At 51.9% G+C, this 17,812-nt stretch overlaps 7 protein-coding genes across 7 annotated transcripts; 4 read left to right on the top strand and 3 right to left on the bottom strand.

The window, feature by feature from the left end:
- Positions 1–340: 340 nt before the first annotated feature.
- On the top strand, positions 341–2,133 carry K489DRAFT_313757 (CYP-42 P450 monooxygenase; the record flags this gene model as incomplete). The annotated part of the gene is made up of 5 exons (XM_033600964.1): positions 341–592; positions 643–763; positions 826–909; positions 969–1,037; positions 1,091–2,133. 5 exons carry the CDS (start codon positions 341–343, stop codon positions 2,131–2,133), a joined length of 1,569 nt encoding a protein of 522 aa, XP_033462290.1.
- Positions 2,134–2,229: 96 nt separating this feature from the next.
- On the top strand, positions 2,230–3,038 carry K489DRAFT_152461 (uncharacterized protein). The gene has a single exon (XM_033599233.1). It carries the CDS (start codon positions 2,325–2,327, stop codon positions 2,772–2,774), a length of 450 nt encoding a protein of 149 aa, XP_033462289.1. The 5' UTR covers positions 2,230–2,324; the 3' UTR covers positions 2,775–3,038.
- K489DRAFT_407938 (uncharacterized protein) lies at positions 2,807–3,370 on the top strand (the record flags this gene model as incomplete). The annotated part of the gene is made up of 1 exon (XM_033607416.1): positions 2,807–3,370. One exon carries the CDS (start codon positions 2,807–2,809, stop codon positions 3,368–3,370), a length of 564 nt encoding a protein of 187 aa, XP_033462288.1.
- Positions 3,371–4,074: 704 nt separating this feature from the next.
- On the top strand, positions 4,075–6,513 carry K489DRAFT_387277 (glutamate carboxypeptidase II; the record flags this gene model as incomplete). The annotated part of the gene is made up of 4 exons (XM_033606310.1): positions 4,075–4,149; positions 4,214–5,006; positions 5,063–5,973; positions 5,998–6,513. The coding sequence occupies 4 exons, from the start codon at positions 4,075–4,077 to the stop codon at positions 6,511–6,513; spliced, it is 2,295 nt and encodes a 764-aa protein (XP_033462287.1).
- A 501-nt stretch (positions 6,514–7,014) lies between these two features.
- On the bottom strand, positions 7,015–7,812 carry K489DRAFT_407936 (NADP-dependent mannitol dehydrogenase; the record flags this gene model as incomplete). Its single annotated transcript, XM_033607415.1, has 1 exon — positions 7,015–7,812. One exon carries the CDS (start codon positions 7,810–7,812, stop codon positions 7,015–7,017), a length of 798 nt encoding a protein of 265 aa, XP_033462286.1.
- Positions 7,813–9,521: 1,709 nt separating this feature from the next.
- Positions 9,522–11,919, bottom strand: K489DRAFT_377800 (Oxysterol-binding protein). The gene is made up of 2 exons (XM_033604245.1): positions 10,901–11,919; positions 9,522–10,848 (listed from the first exon to the last, which is right to left on the bottom strand). The coding sequence occupies exons 1-2, from the start codon at positions 11,473–11,475 to the stop codon at positions 9,903–9,905; spliced, it is 1,521 nt and encodes a 506-aa protein (XP_033462285.1). The 5' UTR covers positions 11,476–11,919; the 3' UTR covers positions 9,522–9,902.
- Positions 11,920–16,269: 4,350 nt separating this feature from the next.
- On the bottom strand, positions 16,270–17,118 carry K489DRAFT_368432 (bacterial bifunctional deaminase-reductase; the record flags this gene model as incomplete). The annotated part of the gene is made up of 1 exon (XM_033602949.1): positions 16,270–17,118. One exon carries the CDS (start codon positions 17,116–17,118, stop codon positions 16,270–16,272), a length of 849 nt encoding a protein of 282 aa, XP_033462284.1.
- Positions 17,119–17,812: the final 694 nt, after the last annotated feature.

Raw genomic sequence — 17,812 nt, 5'->3', positions numbered from 1 at the left:
GATCCATGGATGTTTGTTCTAGAACGAAGCATCCACGTGAGACGGCGGGATGCTGTAAACGGCATACGGCGCCGAACCCCAGAGACCCGAGCGTCGTCCCGCCAGCCAGCTTGACGGCAAATGGAATCAATAATTTGGTATACGATCGACGAAGTGGATTATACGATAAACGCGAAGCCTCTCGTTGTTCAATGTCACCACATTGGCTGACAATCATTACCATGATTTGTAGTATGTATATCTAGTGCATGATAGTAATACGTGTATATATATATATATATATGTTCGGCTCGACGCGCTTGTGTAAAGTTCAGACAAGAATCACCAGTATCGCACAACAATGTCGTCGCTTTTGGCACAGGCGCAACGTTTCTTGCCCGAGGGCGTACTGCACCAGGACCTTCCCTCGCGTCCTGTCCAGTACACTGCCATCGCTGCACTTGTGCTGTTCGGATGGGTACTCTATCAAGTACTCACGCCTCCAGCCTCGCAGTATCCGGCGATCAATGATGACAAGGCCTGGTTCTCCCTACGGGCGAAAGCGGAATACTTCAAAAATGCTAAGCAATTGCTTGCGGATGGTAGCAAAAAGGTACGCCGAAACAAAATGTACTGCGAACCCTTTTTGACGAAAGACCTCAGTTCACGGGACCTTACAACCTGGTTACGGACAGTGGAAATGTCCTGATGATGCCGCCCGAACTTATCGACGCTATCAATGCAGAGTCTAAGCTCACCTTCAATGCGTATGTAACAAGCGTGAGTAAATCTGATCACCACGAAACCTGGCTGAGTGCTGATGAGATGTGCAGCACAATTGCGCAGATCTTGAGACATTCAGAACTTTCAGAGAACCTCCACCGGGCTTGTTCAATGAGGCCGTTCTCAAAGGCCTAACCCGAAGTCTCCGTAGGTCTTGCAGACGATCCTATATGTGACAATATGACTGATGGAAGTTTGCGACATAGCCAAGTTTACCAAAGGGCTCTCCAAAGAAATGGAAGCTAGCCTCGAGGAGTCTTGGGGAAATTCTACAGGTTTGTCATGCCACGAGAAGTTCGAAATAGGATTTTCGCTTACGTCTTCACAGAGTGGCGCGAGTCTGACATCAAAGAAGACATCCTTCAATGGGTCGCACGGCTCAGCTCTCACATTTTCTTGGGCCCTCGTTTCTCGAGCAACAAGGAATGGCTACGCATTGCTATCAGCTTTACCGTTGATGTCATGATCGCATCGACCATCTGCCGATTCATGCCATGGCCTCTGCGCTGGCCTGTAGAGCGTCTCTTGCCCTTGTGCCGGCGTGTCCGCAGGGACTACAGAGCCTGTGCCAAGATGCTTGCGCCAGTTTTAAAAGAGCGATATGATGAGATTGCAGCTGCAGAGCGAGAAGGACGTCAGCCAAACCTTCCCGATGACTCCATTGAGTGGTTCCGCAACGCAGCTCACGGCAGACACTACGAAGAGACTGACTTGCAAATTGCGCTGCAGTTGGCTGCCATCCACACTACCAGCGATTTACTTTGCCAGACCATCCTCGATATCTGTGTAAATACTGATCTCATTCAACCTCTCCGAGAGGAGGCCGTCGAGGTTCTCTCGAAGTATGGATGGAAGAAATTGGCTTTGACAGAACTCCGTTTGTTGGACAGCGTCTTCAAGGAATCACAACGCCTCAAACCGATTGCGATGGCAAGTATGCACCGTGAGGCCATTGCTGACGTCGATCTTGGCAACGGAATAAAAATTCGAAAAGGCGAATCAATCGGTGTTTCTGCCCATCAAATGTGGGAAGAAGACCACTACGAAGAACCCGAGAAGTACGATGGATTTCGTTTTGTAAAGAGGAGAAAGATCGCAGGGCTTGAGAACCGAAGTCTGTTGGTAGCTACCAGCAATGACCACCTCGGCTTCTCTCACGGAAAGCACGCATGCCCCGGACGATTTTTCGCAGCGAACGAAGTCAAAATTGCTTTGGTGCACCTGCTACTCAAGTACGACATGAAATTGGCTGATCCTAGCATGGCTAAGCCCAAAGCGTACGGCGTCAACCAGGTGACGAATCCTGCGGCACGAATCCAGTTCCGACGAAGGACGCCAGAGATTGATATTGATAATCTTGCCTTTGATTAAACGATCAATGAAACCTGAGTTGCCGCGATTTCTCCCTGCTTCACGAGAGTGCTTCTTTTGTTCCTTTTCCGGTTGCTGAACCCGTTTCGCTGCTATGCTCGCATTGCGAGCGATTTAATGCTCAAGAAGTATCGCCGCCGTCACGGGTGGTGAGGCCATGTTTCGATAAAGGTACCACAGAGGCAGAAGTCATGACTGCTGGTGTCACAATAATCACAGCCAAGGAGGACTTGTACTCTCACAAAGCATGTCCAACAGCAAGGCGGCGTAAAGCTACACAGCTCAACGAAATGGTTTCAGACCTTGTAATGCAGCAATGGTACACACCGACTGTGTACTCCGGACAGCCCTCCAATGCTCAGTACCGAGCCCGGCTCAAGTGTTATCGTATTCTATCGCATTGTTGCATGCAGAACATCGGCATGGCAGACGTTCAACGTATTCTCTGTCTCGCCTTGCATGGATCATGCCTGTTGATCGAAGCATGCGGAAGTCGGTGGTCGGCTGCTTACCTCGAAGTCTCTTCGTACTATTTCAGGCCATCGTGCAGTTATCGTAGGTCGCTCGGTCCCGACGTCTGCATCGTACAAATGTTTGGTCAAGCTCCATGTTTGCATGCCACTATCCTCTCTCACACTTAGAGAACAATACGGAATATCCAAACAACGAAGTCATGATGTATTGGGACAACTCCGCTTATGTTCCCCCCAATAGTGAGGTCCGTATTGATTATGGCATCGAAGATCCAGTTGACTTCTCTGAGTTAGCCGCGGCTGACTTGGTTACGGGACCAATTCATGAAAACGACAATTTTCTGAGCGATACTCTGGCGAAGGCACAAGCAGTGCGCGACGTGCACACGAGCATTGATCAGTTGAAGCGAGATTTCGAGCAGACTGTGTCGACACGACACGGTCTACAAATGCAGCTCGATCAAACATACAACAGCAATGATCCCCAGAGAATCCGCATCTTGGGCGATGTACACAAATCGTATGCCACGCACCGCACGTCGCTTGTCAGGCGATGGAGCACATTGATACAACATCAGAAACGACTCACTATCTCAATTGAAGATGCTCTGTCTCGCACCATTTTCAAGACAGATCAAACGAAGCAAGAGGGAGACACCGGTGACGGCTTGTTGAGTTTGCTGACGACTATGAAATTATGCTCGGCAAATCAGGATGCGTTGATGGCTCTGCAGCTTGCACATCGATTGAAGGAGTTGCCGTGATATGCGACGGATTTTCACTTTCCGTTGCGCTTCTTTTTCAGAATTGACAATCATCTCCGATGGATCAGTCGCATCAAATGACAATCTTGGCACGCTGTGCATTAGACAAATAAATGACGGCGCAGCGAGGGCCATCATAGCGACGCGTTGACCGACGCTGCTATGCGTTCCACATCTCAAAAGCAAGAAGTATGATATTGTATGAGTCACTACTAAATCTCTCACACGTGTTTTGAACTTTCTCGCTCTTGATCATGATGTGTCGCGCATGGTTTGGTGCACTTTCTGCATTTGCGGCGGAGCTTTGCAGGTCAGGCCACGCGCTTGACGCGTGATAGTGTAAACTGTACAGCTCCAATCATCAAACTTGGTGTCTTCAACTTGATAAAGGCGAGACAGTATAAATGAAGTCTTCATGTCTGGGGGATGCTGTTGACGCATGATGAACGGCGACCGATGTTGAATCGCATTGATGAATGACGCGATTCAGGGCTGTCCAGCCAATTTCTTATCGCGGTGAACAGGCCGTGCCGTCAGCTTGCAGGACAAATCGCAGAACGCATCACCACGCTTACCTAGGTATGCACGTATCGGAGCATTCGACCGAGGAAACGAGGTGACTGTGGTCACATCATCCAGCATTTTACAGCCTTTGTCGTACCATATGTATCTAGGTAGTCGACAAACAGCGATAGAGTGGCACCATGGCAAACGAACGCACGCCGTTGATCCAGACGGTCCCTGTCGCCGCACCGCGAGACCGCTATCCGCACACTAAGGTACAGAGTCATTTCGCGTCGCAGCGCAATTACACAGATCTCTAACGAGATTGTTTGTTCCTAGATTCGGCGCATCTGTACTATCGCATTGATCGTCATTCCTATCATCACTTTGAGCGTAATACTCATCGTCAATTCGACGCAGACACCTGGTGACATCCCCGAGCGCTCACCAAAGTCGCCTGGCAACTACACTATCCCTTCAGCATGGCCACGCTCCGATGGTCTCGATTATGTTGAACTGAAGTCGATGTTGCACAAGACACCCGATGAAAACAAAGCCCGAGAATGGAGCCAGTACTACACAACTGGCGCCCACCTCGCAGGCAAGAACCTGAGCCAAGCTGAATGGACTCGGGACAAATGGCTTGAGTTTGGTGTTCACCACGCCGAGCTGGCGGAATATGATGTTTATTTGAATTACCCGCTCGAACATCAGCTTCAACTGCTGGATCATGGCAAGGTCACGTACAGAGCAGCTCTCACGGAAGACGTTCTCGAAGAAGATCCGACCACTGGAGACGAGAATAGCATTCCGACATTCCATGGCTACTCAGCTAATGGAAATGTCACGGCGCCATATGTTTTCTGCAACTATGGAACCTTGAGTGACTATACTGATTTACAGAATGCCAATGTCAGCCTGGCTGGCAAGATCGCGCTGGTCAAGTACGGTGGAAATATATTCCGATCGCTGAAGATCAAGCGCGCGGAAGATCTAGGTATGATTGGCGTCGTGATGTACACAGATCCTGGTGACGATGGAGACATTACCGAGGAACATGGGAACAAAGCATATCCCGATGGACCAGCACGGCATCCGAGCAGTGTTCAGCGAGGAAGTGTTATGTATTTGTGTAAGTCCGCCGGAACGTTCTTGCGAGTTCAGGTATACTCATCCAAAATTGATCAGGGAACGGAGTCGGGGATCCGACAACGATTGGATATCCTTCCAAACCTGGTGTGCCCAGACAAACTCTCGACAACAAGATTCCAGCGATTCCATCGCTACCTATCTCTTTCCGAGATGCATTGCCGCTTCTAAAGGCTCTCAATAATCACGGGCCTACAGCGGCTTCCTTTCCGAAATCGTGGCACTCTGGCGGCCTCGGATACCAAGGCGTCAACTACAACATCGGGCCTTCTCCCGACTCTCTTCAGCTCAATCTTTTCAACAAACAGGAATACGTCACGACTCCCATATGGAATGCAATCGGCGTGATCAATGGTACCCTCGAAGATGAAGTCGTTGTCATCGGTAATCATCGCGATGCCTGGATCCTGGGCGGAGCCGGCGACCCAAACTCTGGCTCAGCCATCCTCAATGAGTGTGTGCGAGCATTCGGCAAGGCACTAGCTGCAGGCTGGAAACCACAGAGGACTATCGTCTTCGCGAGCTGGGATGGCGAGGAATATGGTCTTCTCGGCAGCACTGAATGGGTCGAAGAATACCTCCCTTGGCTGTCTTCTAGCGCTGTGGCATATATCAACCTCGATACAGCTGCCTCGGGACCAGAACTTGTTGTTGCCTCAACTCCAAACTTTGAGGACGCCATTGAAAAAGTTCTGAGGGAAGTCCAGTCGCCTGATCAGAGCACTCCGGGACAGACGGTGCATGATGTATGGAACGGTGAGGTCGATCTCCTCGGCTCAGGCAGTGATTTCACTGCATTCCTCGACTTCGCGGGTGTTTCTTCTATCCACATTGGATTTGAGGCCGGCGAGGGCAGTCCAGTCTACCAGTATCACAGCAACTACGACTCTTTCCACTGGATGGAAAAGTTTGGCGATCCAGGCTTCAAGTACCACGTCGCTTTGGCTCAAGTGACAAACCTTCTCGCAGCAAAGTTTATCGAAGAGCCGATCATCTCATTCGAAGCTCACACGTACTCCAACGCAATCTCTGGCTACCTCGGATCCATCAACAAGACGATAGATAAGCTACCTCACAAAATCTCCACCGAGTTCTCCGATGCGATTGAGAAGATCATCCCCTCTTTTCTCGACTTCCGCAATGCGACCGACCACCACGACACTCAAGCTCAGAAATTAAGCGAAAGGCTCAACGCGAATCCCCACCCAGAGCTCATCCCGGATCTCTTCCGCCACGCCCGCGTCCTCAACCAGAGGTACAAACAGCTCGAACGGCAATTCTTGGATGACGGAGGTCTAGAAGGTCGCAATTGGTTCAAACATACCATTTACGCGCCTGGCCTGTGGACAGGTTACGCGGCTGTTGCGTTACCCGGACTCAGTGAGGCGTTGGATAACCGCAATCTCACTGCGTTCAAGCGGGCTGCAGAGGTCTTGGTTGGTCAGTTTGAGGCGGCCAAGCATCTCTTGTGGCCGGAGCAGTACCCGTGAGATGAAAATCTGACATTGGTTACGCGCTATTTCCCTTGCATGTGAAAGAGGGGTGGGAGGGTAGCTGCTGGGGAACGGTTGGCTCTCGACGGACTTGCGATATGTTTGCTATACTACGATGCTGAATTTGACACGTGAAAGGTTAGGGAATACTGTTTCGTGACAGCGAATGATCTTTCGGGAGTAGGCCCTAGTCACGAACCCTAGCCTCGTGTGAAATGAGGATCAGAATCGTCCTCAGAGGCGGGTGTGACAATATGGAGCGTCGTGCTCGTCTCACTTTTCACGCATAAGAGGCTAGTCAGAACAGGGATGGAGGTATTCAAGATAGAATGCTTCGTTTCTGGGGGTCATCAATTATATACATCGTCGTGCGGTACGTTTCAGCCATGCACTCCGATATTGTGGGGTTTTCCAAGTCGTAATCATTTGTCATCGTCATCAAAGGTTCGTGCTCGTCCTCCTCATCAATCTCGATATGCGCGATTCACTACGTTGCATCTACCGGCAGGTGTAGCCACCGTCAATGACGATGTCGGCGCCGGTGGTGTAAGTCGAAGCGTCAGAGACAAGGTAGACGTAAGCACCCTTGAGCTCCTTGGCATCGCCGTCACGGCCGAGCGGGATCATGCTGTGCCAGAGCTTCTGTGTCTCCTTGGGCACGAAGTCGGAGAGACCGGTGTCGATGTAGCCGGGCGAGATGGAGTTGACACGGGCAAAGTCGCGCCACTCGTTGGCCAGCGAGCGAGTCAGGTGAATGCAGCCGGCCTTAGCGACGTTGTATGAGGTCTGCTCCTGCGGGTAGTTGGCGATGTGCCCAGACATGGAGGCGGTGATGACGAGCGAGCCGGTGCCACGCTCCTTGAAGTGGTGGCCAACAGCCTTGGCACAGTGGAAGGTACCAGTGAGGTCGACGTTGATGACGTGGTTCCAGTCCTCGACGGAGCCGTCGAGCACACCAGCGTCCGCGGTGGCGCCGGCGTTGGCGATGAAGGCGTCGATCTTGCCGAACTCGCCGATGACATCCTTGACGAGCTTTTGCACGCTCTCGTAGTCGTCGATCTTGCACTGGTAAGCTTTGGCCTTGACACCGTACTTGGAGGCCAGCTCCTCGGCGTTCTTGATGCCGCCCTCGGCGCGAGAGCTGTAGGTGATGGCCACGTCGGCGCCCATCTCAGCGCAACCGCGAGCAGCCTCAATGCCCATACCTCTGGGACCGGAAGCGCCAGTGACGACGACGACCTTACCCTTGAGGGAGAGGAGCTCCAAGAGGCTGTCGGCTTTTGGTACACCAGGCATGATGATGTGGTGTGGTTGGTGAAGTGGAGAGGTGAGGAGTTGATGTTGGCAGCTGTGATGAAGGGAGGAAGAGTAGACAGGAAGATAAGATCGCAAGAGAGGGTCAGGGAAGAATAAGAACAGTTTCTCTTATTCACACGGAACAATCGGAAGAGGGGCGCAGGAAGCAGCTCGCTTGGGAGGCATTGCTAATAACATGTGCGTGCACACCTGTGATGAGATCACCACCTTCAGCTGCGGCCATTCGGGATGACAACGGAACTGGGGCTGGTCTGGGCCAATGGATGAGTTTCTATTCGTTGAGTCGTGCCTTTTACCCAGCTCAGAGTCTTCGAGAAGTTGACTACTTTTTCTGACGATAGCAAGCGAAGACGCAGGCAAGACATTGATGTTTCCCTCCATCGTCATCGCGCTGTGATAACCAGATAGTGGGGCAGCTAGTGCACGCTCTATCATCACGACCTCGATCGTTACTTACGGCCCACTGATTCTGTCAGAGGAAAAGTATTCACAGTGGCAATGGCATCAACAGATGACACGCCTTGTGTTCAGACGAGATGGCGGCCAGAAATTCGTCCGTCCCGTTTTTTTGCTCCGACGGACCAATTTCAGTCCACAGTAATATCACTTTGATTTCCGAAGACTACGAATCTAGTGAAGACAGCTCGATTACCAGTTTGGGAGATCCGTTGAAGCAAACAATACAGCCGGACGGGCTGGACACGCCGTCAAATGCCGCAGTTCTTGATCAGACGCAACTGTTGTCCTTCCGCGGTGGAGATCTGGACAACGGGATGGTGATCATCAAACGGCACCGCGTCCCATCCTCCGTGAAGGGAAAGACTCCCCAACAGACGGCTGCCGAGCCTTGTGCCGTGATGATGATCAATCGATCAATCAACCAATTCCGGCATGCGCCGTGAGACTTCCGACGTAGATGCGATGAGAGACTGTCGCGTGGGCAATGATAATCTCTCTCGCTCTCGATGGTCTGAGAGCTCCAGCGACCGACGTCAGCGTTTCCGCACAGCTCACGGAAATTTCTCCGCGATAACGCCGTTTAAATTCGACTGCTGACAAACACCTGGGCATTTTCGGGAGTGCCCACTGTGATCAATACTGTACTGTAGCCTGTCTTGAAGTGTGGATAACGACCCCGCGACATGAATCCTTCTGGTTGTATTTCCACCACGGCTCGTCTGCTGCTACCAACATCACAGTACTGCTGGAAAGACCCGACTGCCACGCTTCAAAGGAGGGGGAAAAGAGTAATAATTTGAAGATAAATATGTCCTGACCATGACCTCATCCCGCAGGCGGGACCAAATACCCTTGCGGCGGGCGTTTGGCCCTTCCTCTTTCAGCCTCCCGGAGAAAAAAACGTCGGGACCGAGCTAGAGGGGAGGGAAACGGTCCGTCAGTTCGCTCTAAAGGCTTCTTGCTGCGCCGTAAGGCGAAATGCTGACGGATTAGAGATAGGGGAACGAATCTTGTCGACGACTAGTTATCCTAAGAGTAATCGATCTTGAAGAATGACGATAATTGTCATCATCATACAAAAGGTTCGGCTGTGAAGATTATCGTAAAAGAGGGCGTTTGTGGGTATCGTTTGGCTGGCAACGTCATCGTGAGAGAACTCGAAACCCCCACCACTCCAAATCTCTTATCGCGGATAAGCGAACGGTGCCACTCGGTGCCTCATATTAAACAAATATAGATTCGGCTGTCGAAACGTATTGTTGCATGCAGGTGCTCAGGTTTGGACCCGATAGGAGAAAGATTGACAATCAGCTTTTGGATCTAATTATAAAAATTATGCGACATGCAAGACCAATGCCTATAGCCTTTCCGCCTCATCTATCATCATTATTCTGGCATTCCACCCATCGATGTACGAGAGCCCCTCGATGGCCACATTGACTTTTATTCGGAAGCCTGACGCCTCTTTCGGGAGTTCCATGGCTCTTCTCTTTGATTTCAGCTTCCTTTGTCTCCAGGCTGTGGCGTTTCCTCGCCCGGCCTCACTGTTCATGTCGTGCAGAGGTTCTTGCTCAATCCCTCCAGACGATGACTTCGGCTAGATCCTTACTTCAACCTTCCGCATCGATGAAAGTCTCCTCATCTCCAAAACTGTCCATCCTCCGTACCACGTCGCCCGGCCTTCGCGGTGCCGCTGCTGCTGCCTCCGCCTCGGCAGCATTTCTGTCGATGGGGACACTAGATGCGGTCGTTGTGACGACTTTCGATCCTGCTGACGTGGTTGTTGCTGCTCCCTCCGCTAGCTCGGAAGGAACGACGGGTGTGTTGTTGGTCGCGACAGGTTGGCTGTCACTGGTGGGCGCCACTACGGGCTGTGATGGAATTGGCCGTGTCTGCTGTGATGGCTGGGCATCAGATTCGGGTGAATCGCTTTCTTTCCCTGACTTTTGCCCCGGAAGGATATCTGCAATGGCAAGAATCTGTTCAATTTGCCTCTCGACTGGTGCTGAACCATCCACGTGTGCACTGATGACCCAGTCGAGAGTTTCTTCATCGCCAGCCGGCGCGGCTTTGAAGAGTTTCGGGTCCCACACGCTTCCTTCACCGCGTGCAGCAGCTTCTCGTCGTTGCTCGTCCTCAATTTTGCTTTTCTCATCGGTGGCTGTCTTTTGGTCGGCACGCTTGATGGCATCGACTGTTGAATGCCATAGGCGTTGACTCTCACGTAGGCCTTGCTCTTCCATTGGCCTGGTCTGGACCGGACTTGGTTTCGCGTGAGATGCGTTGAAGAGCAATTCCTTCTTGCCTGTCGCAAGATCCTTGATAAACATCTCTCCGTGCCAGAAACCGCTGAGCTCGTACAAGTGCTTCCCGCTCCGGTGACTAATGTGTCCACCAATAGCGTTGTATGTTCCACTGACCCAGCCCTTGACTTTGAACTCAATGTTCGCCTCTAAACCAGTCTCCGGACAGCGGACGACCGCGTTATCTCCCAACTCATATTTCATTTTGCCAAATAAGATCCCTCGCGCGTACATGTTGGGTTGCGTGACGAAGCTACGATGGTCAGTGGTGCTTGCGTTATCTTCAGAAGGATAGAGCTACTTACTATCGTTCGTTACGATTCAGAAACCGTACAACAGCGATACCCTCCATAAACGAACCGACGCTGTTGCCCAGAAATTTACTCCTGGGCTTCAGAGTCCCATCGATGCGAATGTGATGTTCAGGGGCCGCAAAAAAGTATGATGACTTTGGCGGGTGGTGACTTGTCTGTTCAGCGATGTAGTATCCTCGTGTGCTGTCGGGATAGTTCCAGTAACCCGTGAAGACCTCACCTAAGATAGGGTTGAGAGGCTTCTTGACTCCAGCAGGTTTGATATGCCAGCCAGCCAGGTAGAATCTGGTCACAGCTACGAATCTCTCGACGGGGTCCTCAATCGCGGGGATTTGTAGAAGTGTCTCTGGGTGTGCCATGAAGTTGGTGATCCTCTCCAGCATGGACTTGGGCTCCAGGATGAAAGTCGGCAATGTGACACGACTCAAATCCGCCCCTGGACGGAGCTGTGAGATGATGTGCATTAAAACATTTCCCTGCTCTTCACTGACAACGGTCTCGTCGCCTGCTTCGCCATCCTCTCTGCCCGAGGTCACGGAAGAGCTCTTGCGATGACCTAGCACCATCTTGACCAGATAGGTGTCGCTAGTCCGGTATGGTTGCTGGTGGAGGAAACAAGGGGACGACCTGTGATCTTCTTCCGTCAAATCCTGGAGGGTGATCAAAAGAGTGCAGTGGGAGGTGTTATCCCAGAGAACCAAAAGAGCGGTGCGAGCAGATCACGAATGTACCGGGATGAGGTGTCAGCAAAGCTGGTATGCCGATCTGAAACATGCGGCAGCTGCCCAGTCAGCCGTGCAGTCAGAGGGATGCAATGCAGTGATGTGGAAAAGGTAAAGCGTGTGCGTATATGTGCGCATGCGAAGGCCACCCGATCGATACACGTGTTTGGAGGAACCGTGGGCGTTTATGCTCTCCAGTTGCAAACTGAGCAGGAGAAGAAGCTCCCCGCGCATGCGTCATAGCCCACGGGCCTGCTGCGAACCAAAACCGGCTGCTTTTGGTGGTGGTTGGCGCGTGGGCCATGCCCGCCTCAGTGCTGTTTGAAATTAGGCGACGGGACTTTTGTTGGTCCCATCAATTGTAAGCTTTCTGACCCTTTCCAGACGAACGCTCCAGCTAATTTTACGGAAACAGGGCCACGACAACGTTCCTAGGAGTGACCATTCGGTTTACTCTGCCCACAACCTCGGAAAGTACGTATTTTCTACAATCCGCCGCCACTAGTTCTTCACAATGCTCTGCTGCTCAAAAATGGCAAGAAAGTTGAATGTCTTGTCCATACCAAGGGCATAAGCCGTCTCGTTCAACATCATTCGTCATCCTCTCAAAGCGATCCAAGGTTACCAGTGTCTACGCACAATCTTTCCTTCGAGACGCGTGGCGAGGATGCGTGTTCCCATTCGCACGCCGGATCGGCCTTTATGGATTTGCAGCGTACACATTGTCAGTTCATCGATCACGCGAGGCTCTTCAAGTGGTCAGAAAATTTACCAAAAATGCCATCCGCCATGCCACGACGACAGTGTTGCAGATGATGACCAGCTTGGCGTGTTTCTCGACGGAGTTCCCGTGCAATGTTGGTCCGAGCCCGCAACCACCGCGAACCCATCCACTGGGCCTCATCTCTAAGGGACACAGACACGCAACTCCTGCGCGCGCATTCCACGCGTTTGCATTTCCAATATTCCTGTACTACCAAGACACAACAGCTTATGCGGCGAGCGGTGAATTTGTGCAATTATTACAGGAATTAATCCCTTGCCAATCTCTCAACATCAACCCGTCTCTGCACTGGCAAAAGCAATTTCATCAAATCAGTGACACCATACCATAGCAACGTGTTTCGTCGTGTGCCCTGGTCATCACCATCATACCACGTTATGTACACGCCTTGCGCGTGGGTATCTCTTCCCAGTGCATTGCATGTACGAACCATGCTTGGACGCAGCCGCGCCCGTAACAAGAGTACGGAATGATAGTCATCAATCTGATGCGTGTACTTGATATAGGCATCACTCCGGCTATGAGAGCCAACGTATTCACGAGCCAGATACACCATTGGCAGCATGAGTACGAAACATTCTTTACGAGATGCGCAGTCCAATTCAAGAGCTTCTTTGTCCTGCGATGCGCATTGCACAAAATCTCTCTATCACAGCTGAGCATCGACCCAATGTATTGGTTCGAAAGCTCATGACGAAGGTACCATACCACGGTCGTAATCCCCCATTGGTCAGCAAAAACGAGCTGTTCGGTGCTCTGGTGCGCTATCCGGGCTTAAGATGCTGCTTGAGAGTGCCTGAAAGCGGCCACGAGGAGTCTGCTCAGGGCGTCGATCCGTAAGGATGCTTTGCACCAACTTTCGCTGGGAGACATCGGGATCCCATCTAGTTCCACCACATGGCATTACCTCAAGCCATCGTGCCTCGTAACATGGTCAGCTTGTCATTGTCCGCTGGTTGAAAGAAGCATCAGATGGCTCCCCTCCCAGCTTCATCACACTCAGTGGTATCCAGGCTGCCATGCCGATTTCGATTCACGCCATCAGACATCATCAGGTAGATTGACCTGCGAGGTGATGAGCATGCATGATATCTATTACCTTGCGCGTCAGCCGGACTTTTACCAGCCCGATCCCGTCTCGGGTGTAACGCAGGATGACCTTCCACAAATGCATTTGGTCGCGCCCATAGAAAAGGCCATGGCCTGTCGTTCAACACGTTTGATCTCGTTTCATGTAAGTCCTTGCTGAAAGGTCGACATCGATTTAGCAGCTAGATAGGTCGACAGCATATACCTAGCTCCTTCATTGTGCCGCCGCGACCACATGGTCTCTACATCACGCGCGACGTCAGCACAAACTTTCTTGTCGCCAACACGACTCAGTGCTTTTGTCTCTTGAATGCCCAGCGATCATGGCGACGACCAGACCAGAAGCTGCTCCCATCATAGTGATACCTGGCTGCGACAGCTTTTTGCTCGACGAAAGTGATGATGACAGATCCGACATGGAAGGTTTCATCATCTTCGGAGCGCAGCGTACTCTTCGCGGGCGTAAAGACTACCGCGATATGCCAATCATTGAACAGCCGACCTCGCCGACTAGCCGTTCCAGCTCGCGATACTCAAGCGACAGCCTGCGATCGTCTAGCAATGACACCATGTGTGCTCCGCGGACCAGTTCTGAAGATGCCCGACGCTCCCGGGAGCTAGGATATCCTATGCCAGAGCTCGTCTCAAACAGGTTCTCTTTCCAAAGTATGCCAGATCAAACAGATGACAGCGAGGCTTCGTTCTACGGTCTTGAAGATGTGACGTACCTGGAGATGAAGAGGTATGGGACCGTTGGACTTCCTCCATTCTCACTGGTGGATGACGAACGATGGGGAGCTGAGATGTCCGCAAATTTGCCGTTCCTAAACAAAACACTCGGTTCTAGCACTGCTGGCAGTGCTCTTTCCCGACATGATTCTTTGAGCCCATCAGTCCGATCCATCGAGGAAGATCTACTCGCACGTAATCCTATCAAGATCGGGCCGTATACGCAAGAACCAAGGATCTCATCCGAATCTGGGAGCTCGGCTTGCCAGCCATCATTGCCACTTAAAGAAGGGAAGTCAAGTCATTCGAGATCCCGTGCAGACTCGGATGCGCGTCGACTACAGCTCTTCATTACAGACGCACAAAGAGAACTTGGGGGCGAGCCAAGCGGTGAAGACAGTCCGATGCCATTAGCTTTGAAAGAACAGCAGCGTGAAAACCACGGCGAACTTGACACAGTTCTCCGACCTATGTCGCCAGGTCAATGGTTGATGTCGAGTCAGATAGAAGCACCGCGCGCAGGCTTGGCTAGCATTCCAACGCGCCATTCATCATTGAGGCGCTGCGCATCGTCTCCCAAAAAGTCTCAGCCACGCTTGACTCTCGAGACCAATGCAAAGCGGATGGGACAAGTGCACGTACTCCACGCTGGCAAAACATCGGTTGACTCTGCACCCATCATGGACACCGCACGGACGCGACCAGTACATCCAGCATTCAAGAAGCCACAGCTGAACTCATCGTCCCATACCAATTCTCGACCTCATAGTCTTGAAAGATCTTTGGACAATGCCATCTACAACGGCGACCTGGAGAAGGCACAGCAACTCTTACGCATGGGCGTCAATCCGGACCTTGTTCATACAGATCAAGGCATTCTCGCAGCCGCCGCAATGTGGGGACATACTGCAGTCGGCAAGATCATGTCTCAGCACGCTCTAGATCGATCCCGCTCCAATTGTGAGACGTGCACAATGAAATATACAGACTTTTCAAGAGACGCGAACATAGTGCTCTCTTTGCTGAAGCACGGACTCGATCCGCAAGCCAGAGGCGGCCTCTGCGGCTGCCCTCTCAATACAGCTGCTTGGATGGGCCGTCTAGATCTCGTCACAATTTTACTCGATCACGGTGCAGATCTCGGCCAGACTGCAGGCAAGTATCGCACCGCATTATGTTCCGCTGCCGCGGAAGCTGGCTATGCCGGTAATCTCGAGGTCGTCAAGCTACTGATACACTTGGGCGTCGACGTCTTCGCGTCGAGTCCTTATGGGAACGCGCGCATGTTAGCGCTTAAGCGACGGGATTTCTGGCGTAATAAACTTGCCGAGCGCTCGCTGCCGGTGGCGAGCACGAAGATTCGGATTGCGGATTGTGGTTACATGGCACAATTCCTGATGGAGACGGAGACGGCAGTGCGGCACATTGCTTTCGGCCAGGCATCGAATTCGAAAAAGGAGCGAAAGGGCTTTTGGTCCCCTCTGCTCCGCCGCTTGAGCTTGAAGGCGTAGCAAATGCATACATGATGTGATGAGGTTATGAGATGGACGATTTTGCTTGGATACGTTGACCCATGAATGATGACATTTACTTCTCGCGGAGCCTTGGGGTGTGCACTTTCTGTTTGTAGTCTCGGGCGCCTCGAGTTCCACGGAGTCATATCGATAGTGATACCGCGCTCACGCTCGGCCTTCAGCTTTTCGGGCACTTATGAGTACTTGAAAGAACCCTTGCCCATTTCAGCTTCTTCCTCCTCGAGCTTCTCAATGATACGCTCGTTGATGTCACCGCACTCGTTGATCAGTCACCGGTGGCGGTCGAATTTCCGAGGTTGACGAGGCCGATGACCACGACTTTGACATGAAGCTTCATTTCACTCATGGCGGTGGTGTTGTGGGTGTGTGGTGTGTTTGTTGAAGGTACTGAAAGTAAGTGTTTGCCAGATCGCTGCTGAACGAGTAGAGGTATAGCGACTACCACCGGCCATGCGCGTCTTCGTTGAGCCAAGCAATGAAAGCGATTTTGTTCTTGCTCGATCACGTTGTTGTGTCCCGATCACCGAGCCTCCCACAGAGAACAACATCATTACCGAACTGTCTCCACGACGTTTGTCGCAGCCAGGCGGCATTCGTACTCTCACCTCCGCGTGACTGTGCTGCGGGAGATACATTTACACCACCACGCCCAAGCCAGGTCGGCGCAATAGTTACAATGACCGCATCTACGACATTTGGCAGGAGTAGAAGCGCGTTGATAATCGTGGCACCGCCTTCGATCATGACGCTATTCATGCCCTCTGCCTTTAGCGCTCGAAGGATGTCGAGCCACTGCATAGAGATTTGCTGTGAATCGGACGAAGATTGCAATGCAGCCATGTCGGTCTTGATCGAGATGTTACGCGCAAGGTCATTCTCCGGTTTCCCATTGTCTTCCACACAGACAATCCACGGGGCTTTGCCCTTCCCATCGGCCGCGAGCTGACAGACCTTCGCACTCGAGCTCACCTCAAATCGACATCTCGGATCGACGATGACTGGCTGAGGCTGCGTCTGCAGCGTCGCACCAGGGTAGCGACAATTCAATCCTGGATCATCCACCACGGCGGTGCCGGCACCCACGAGGATGGCGTCGTGGTGCAGTCGGAGGTAGTGGGTCATGCTCTTCGTCTCGGGACCAGATAGTGTTGTTCTGGCGCCTGGTGCCAGGGCAATCATGCTGTCGAGAGAGGATGCGTACGTCAAGGTCACAAAGGGAATTTCTCCTTCTTTGATTGTGGACGTTGTGCCGTCTGACTCTTGCGTCTTTGTGACTCGTTGTGCTGACGGTGGGAGGTATGACGCGAGGAATGCGAGGTCATCTTCGCTGAGTGGGCTAATGTCGCTCATGAGTTCGCGCTGATGGGCTGTGAGTCGTTTGCGAATCACACTTGGTTTGCGGTTTTCAACTGTGTGCTGTCGTTGATGATGTTGATGGGCACCTAGGCATGTGCAGTCCGTTGCATGCCCTCCACGGCTGTGATCGATATCGTCTCCAAGTGAGCATTGACCAGGTCTGCTTCTGACACCTCACTTCGCGTTTCTGAGAACTTGTTGTAGCGTTGCCACACCATTTTGAATGCAAAGTCTGCATCAAGCAGTGTCGATACCGATTCCAGACTCAGAAGCATTGTCGCGTGTAACCCTTTTGCTACTGCCCTTGTCAGTCGTCACCGAGCGTCAAAAAGACCGATCAATCACAAGCATTTGCTCTTGGCGAAGAGACGGTGTTTGTCCTACAAGATCCACATTCACAATGTCAATCGACGTGTTGAAGACAAGGCCTTTTCTCGATCTCAGTCGCTCTCCCCGTATCGTCCCTTACGTGAGCATTTCGTTGTCCAAGCTTTACGAATAATCAGAATGACAAGACTCATCACGACCATTGACTCAGCCTGCGCGTGTTTGGCGCTCGCATCCCTCCCAAGACATAGCTCGGCTGCCCAATTCAAGACATTTCATCTGCTCAATTTATTATAGTGCTATTCGCAGAAGACTTACAATTATAGTCATGAATCGGACCTGCGCGGGAATGCTGCATCCT

The sequence above is a fragment of the Dissoconium aciculare genome, assembly GCF_010015565.1.
Source record: "Dissoconium aciculare CBS 342.82 unplaced genomic scaffold K489scaffold_3, whole genome shotgun sequence".
In the NCBI taxonomy this organism is placed as follows: Eukaryota; Fungi; Ascomycota; class Dothideomycetes; order Mycosphaerellales; family Dissoconiaceae; genus Dissoconium; species Dissoconium aciculare.
This window is presented reverse-complemented; position numbering and strand designations above follow the sequence as displayed.

What these genes read in the sequence shown, in the direction of transcription:
- K489DRAFT_152461 (XM_033599233.1), top strand. Translation starts at nt 2,325, where the DNA reads ATGACTGCTGGTGTCACAATAATCACAGCCAAGGAGGACTTGTACTCT.
- K489DRAFT_377800 (XM_033604245.1), bottom strand. Translation starts at nt 11,475, where the DNA reads ATGGTGCTAGGTCATCGCAAGAGCTCTTCCGTGACCTCGGGCAGAGAG. An exon ending in CTGAATCGTAACGAACGATA is followed by an intron (nt 10,849 to 10,900) that starts GTAAGTAGCTCT and finishes TGACCATCGTAG; the next exon opens with CTTCGTCACGCAACCCAACA.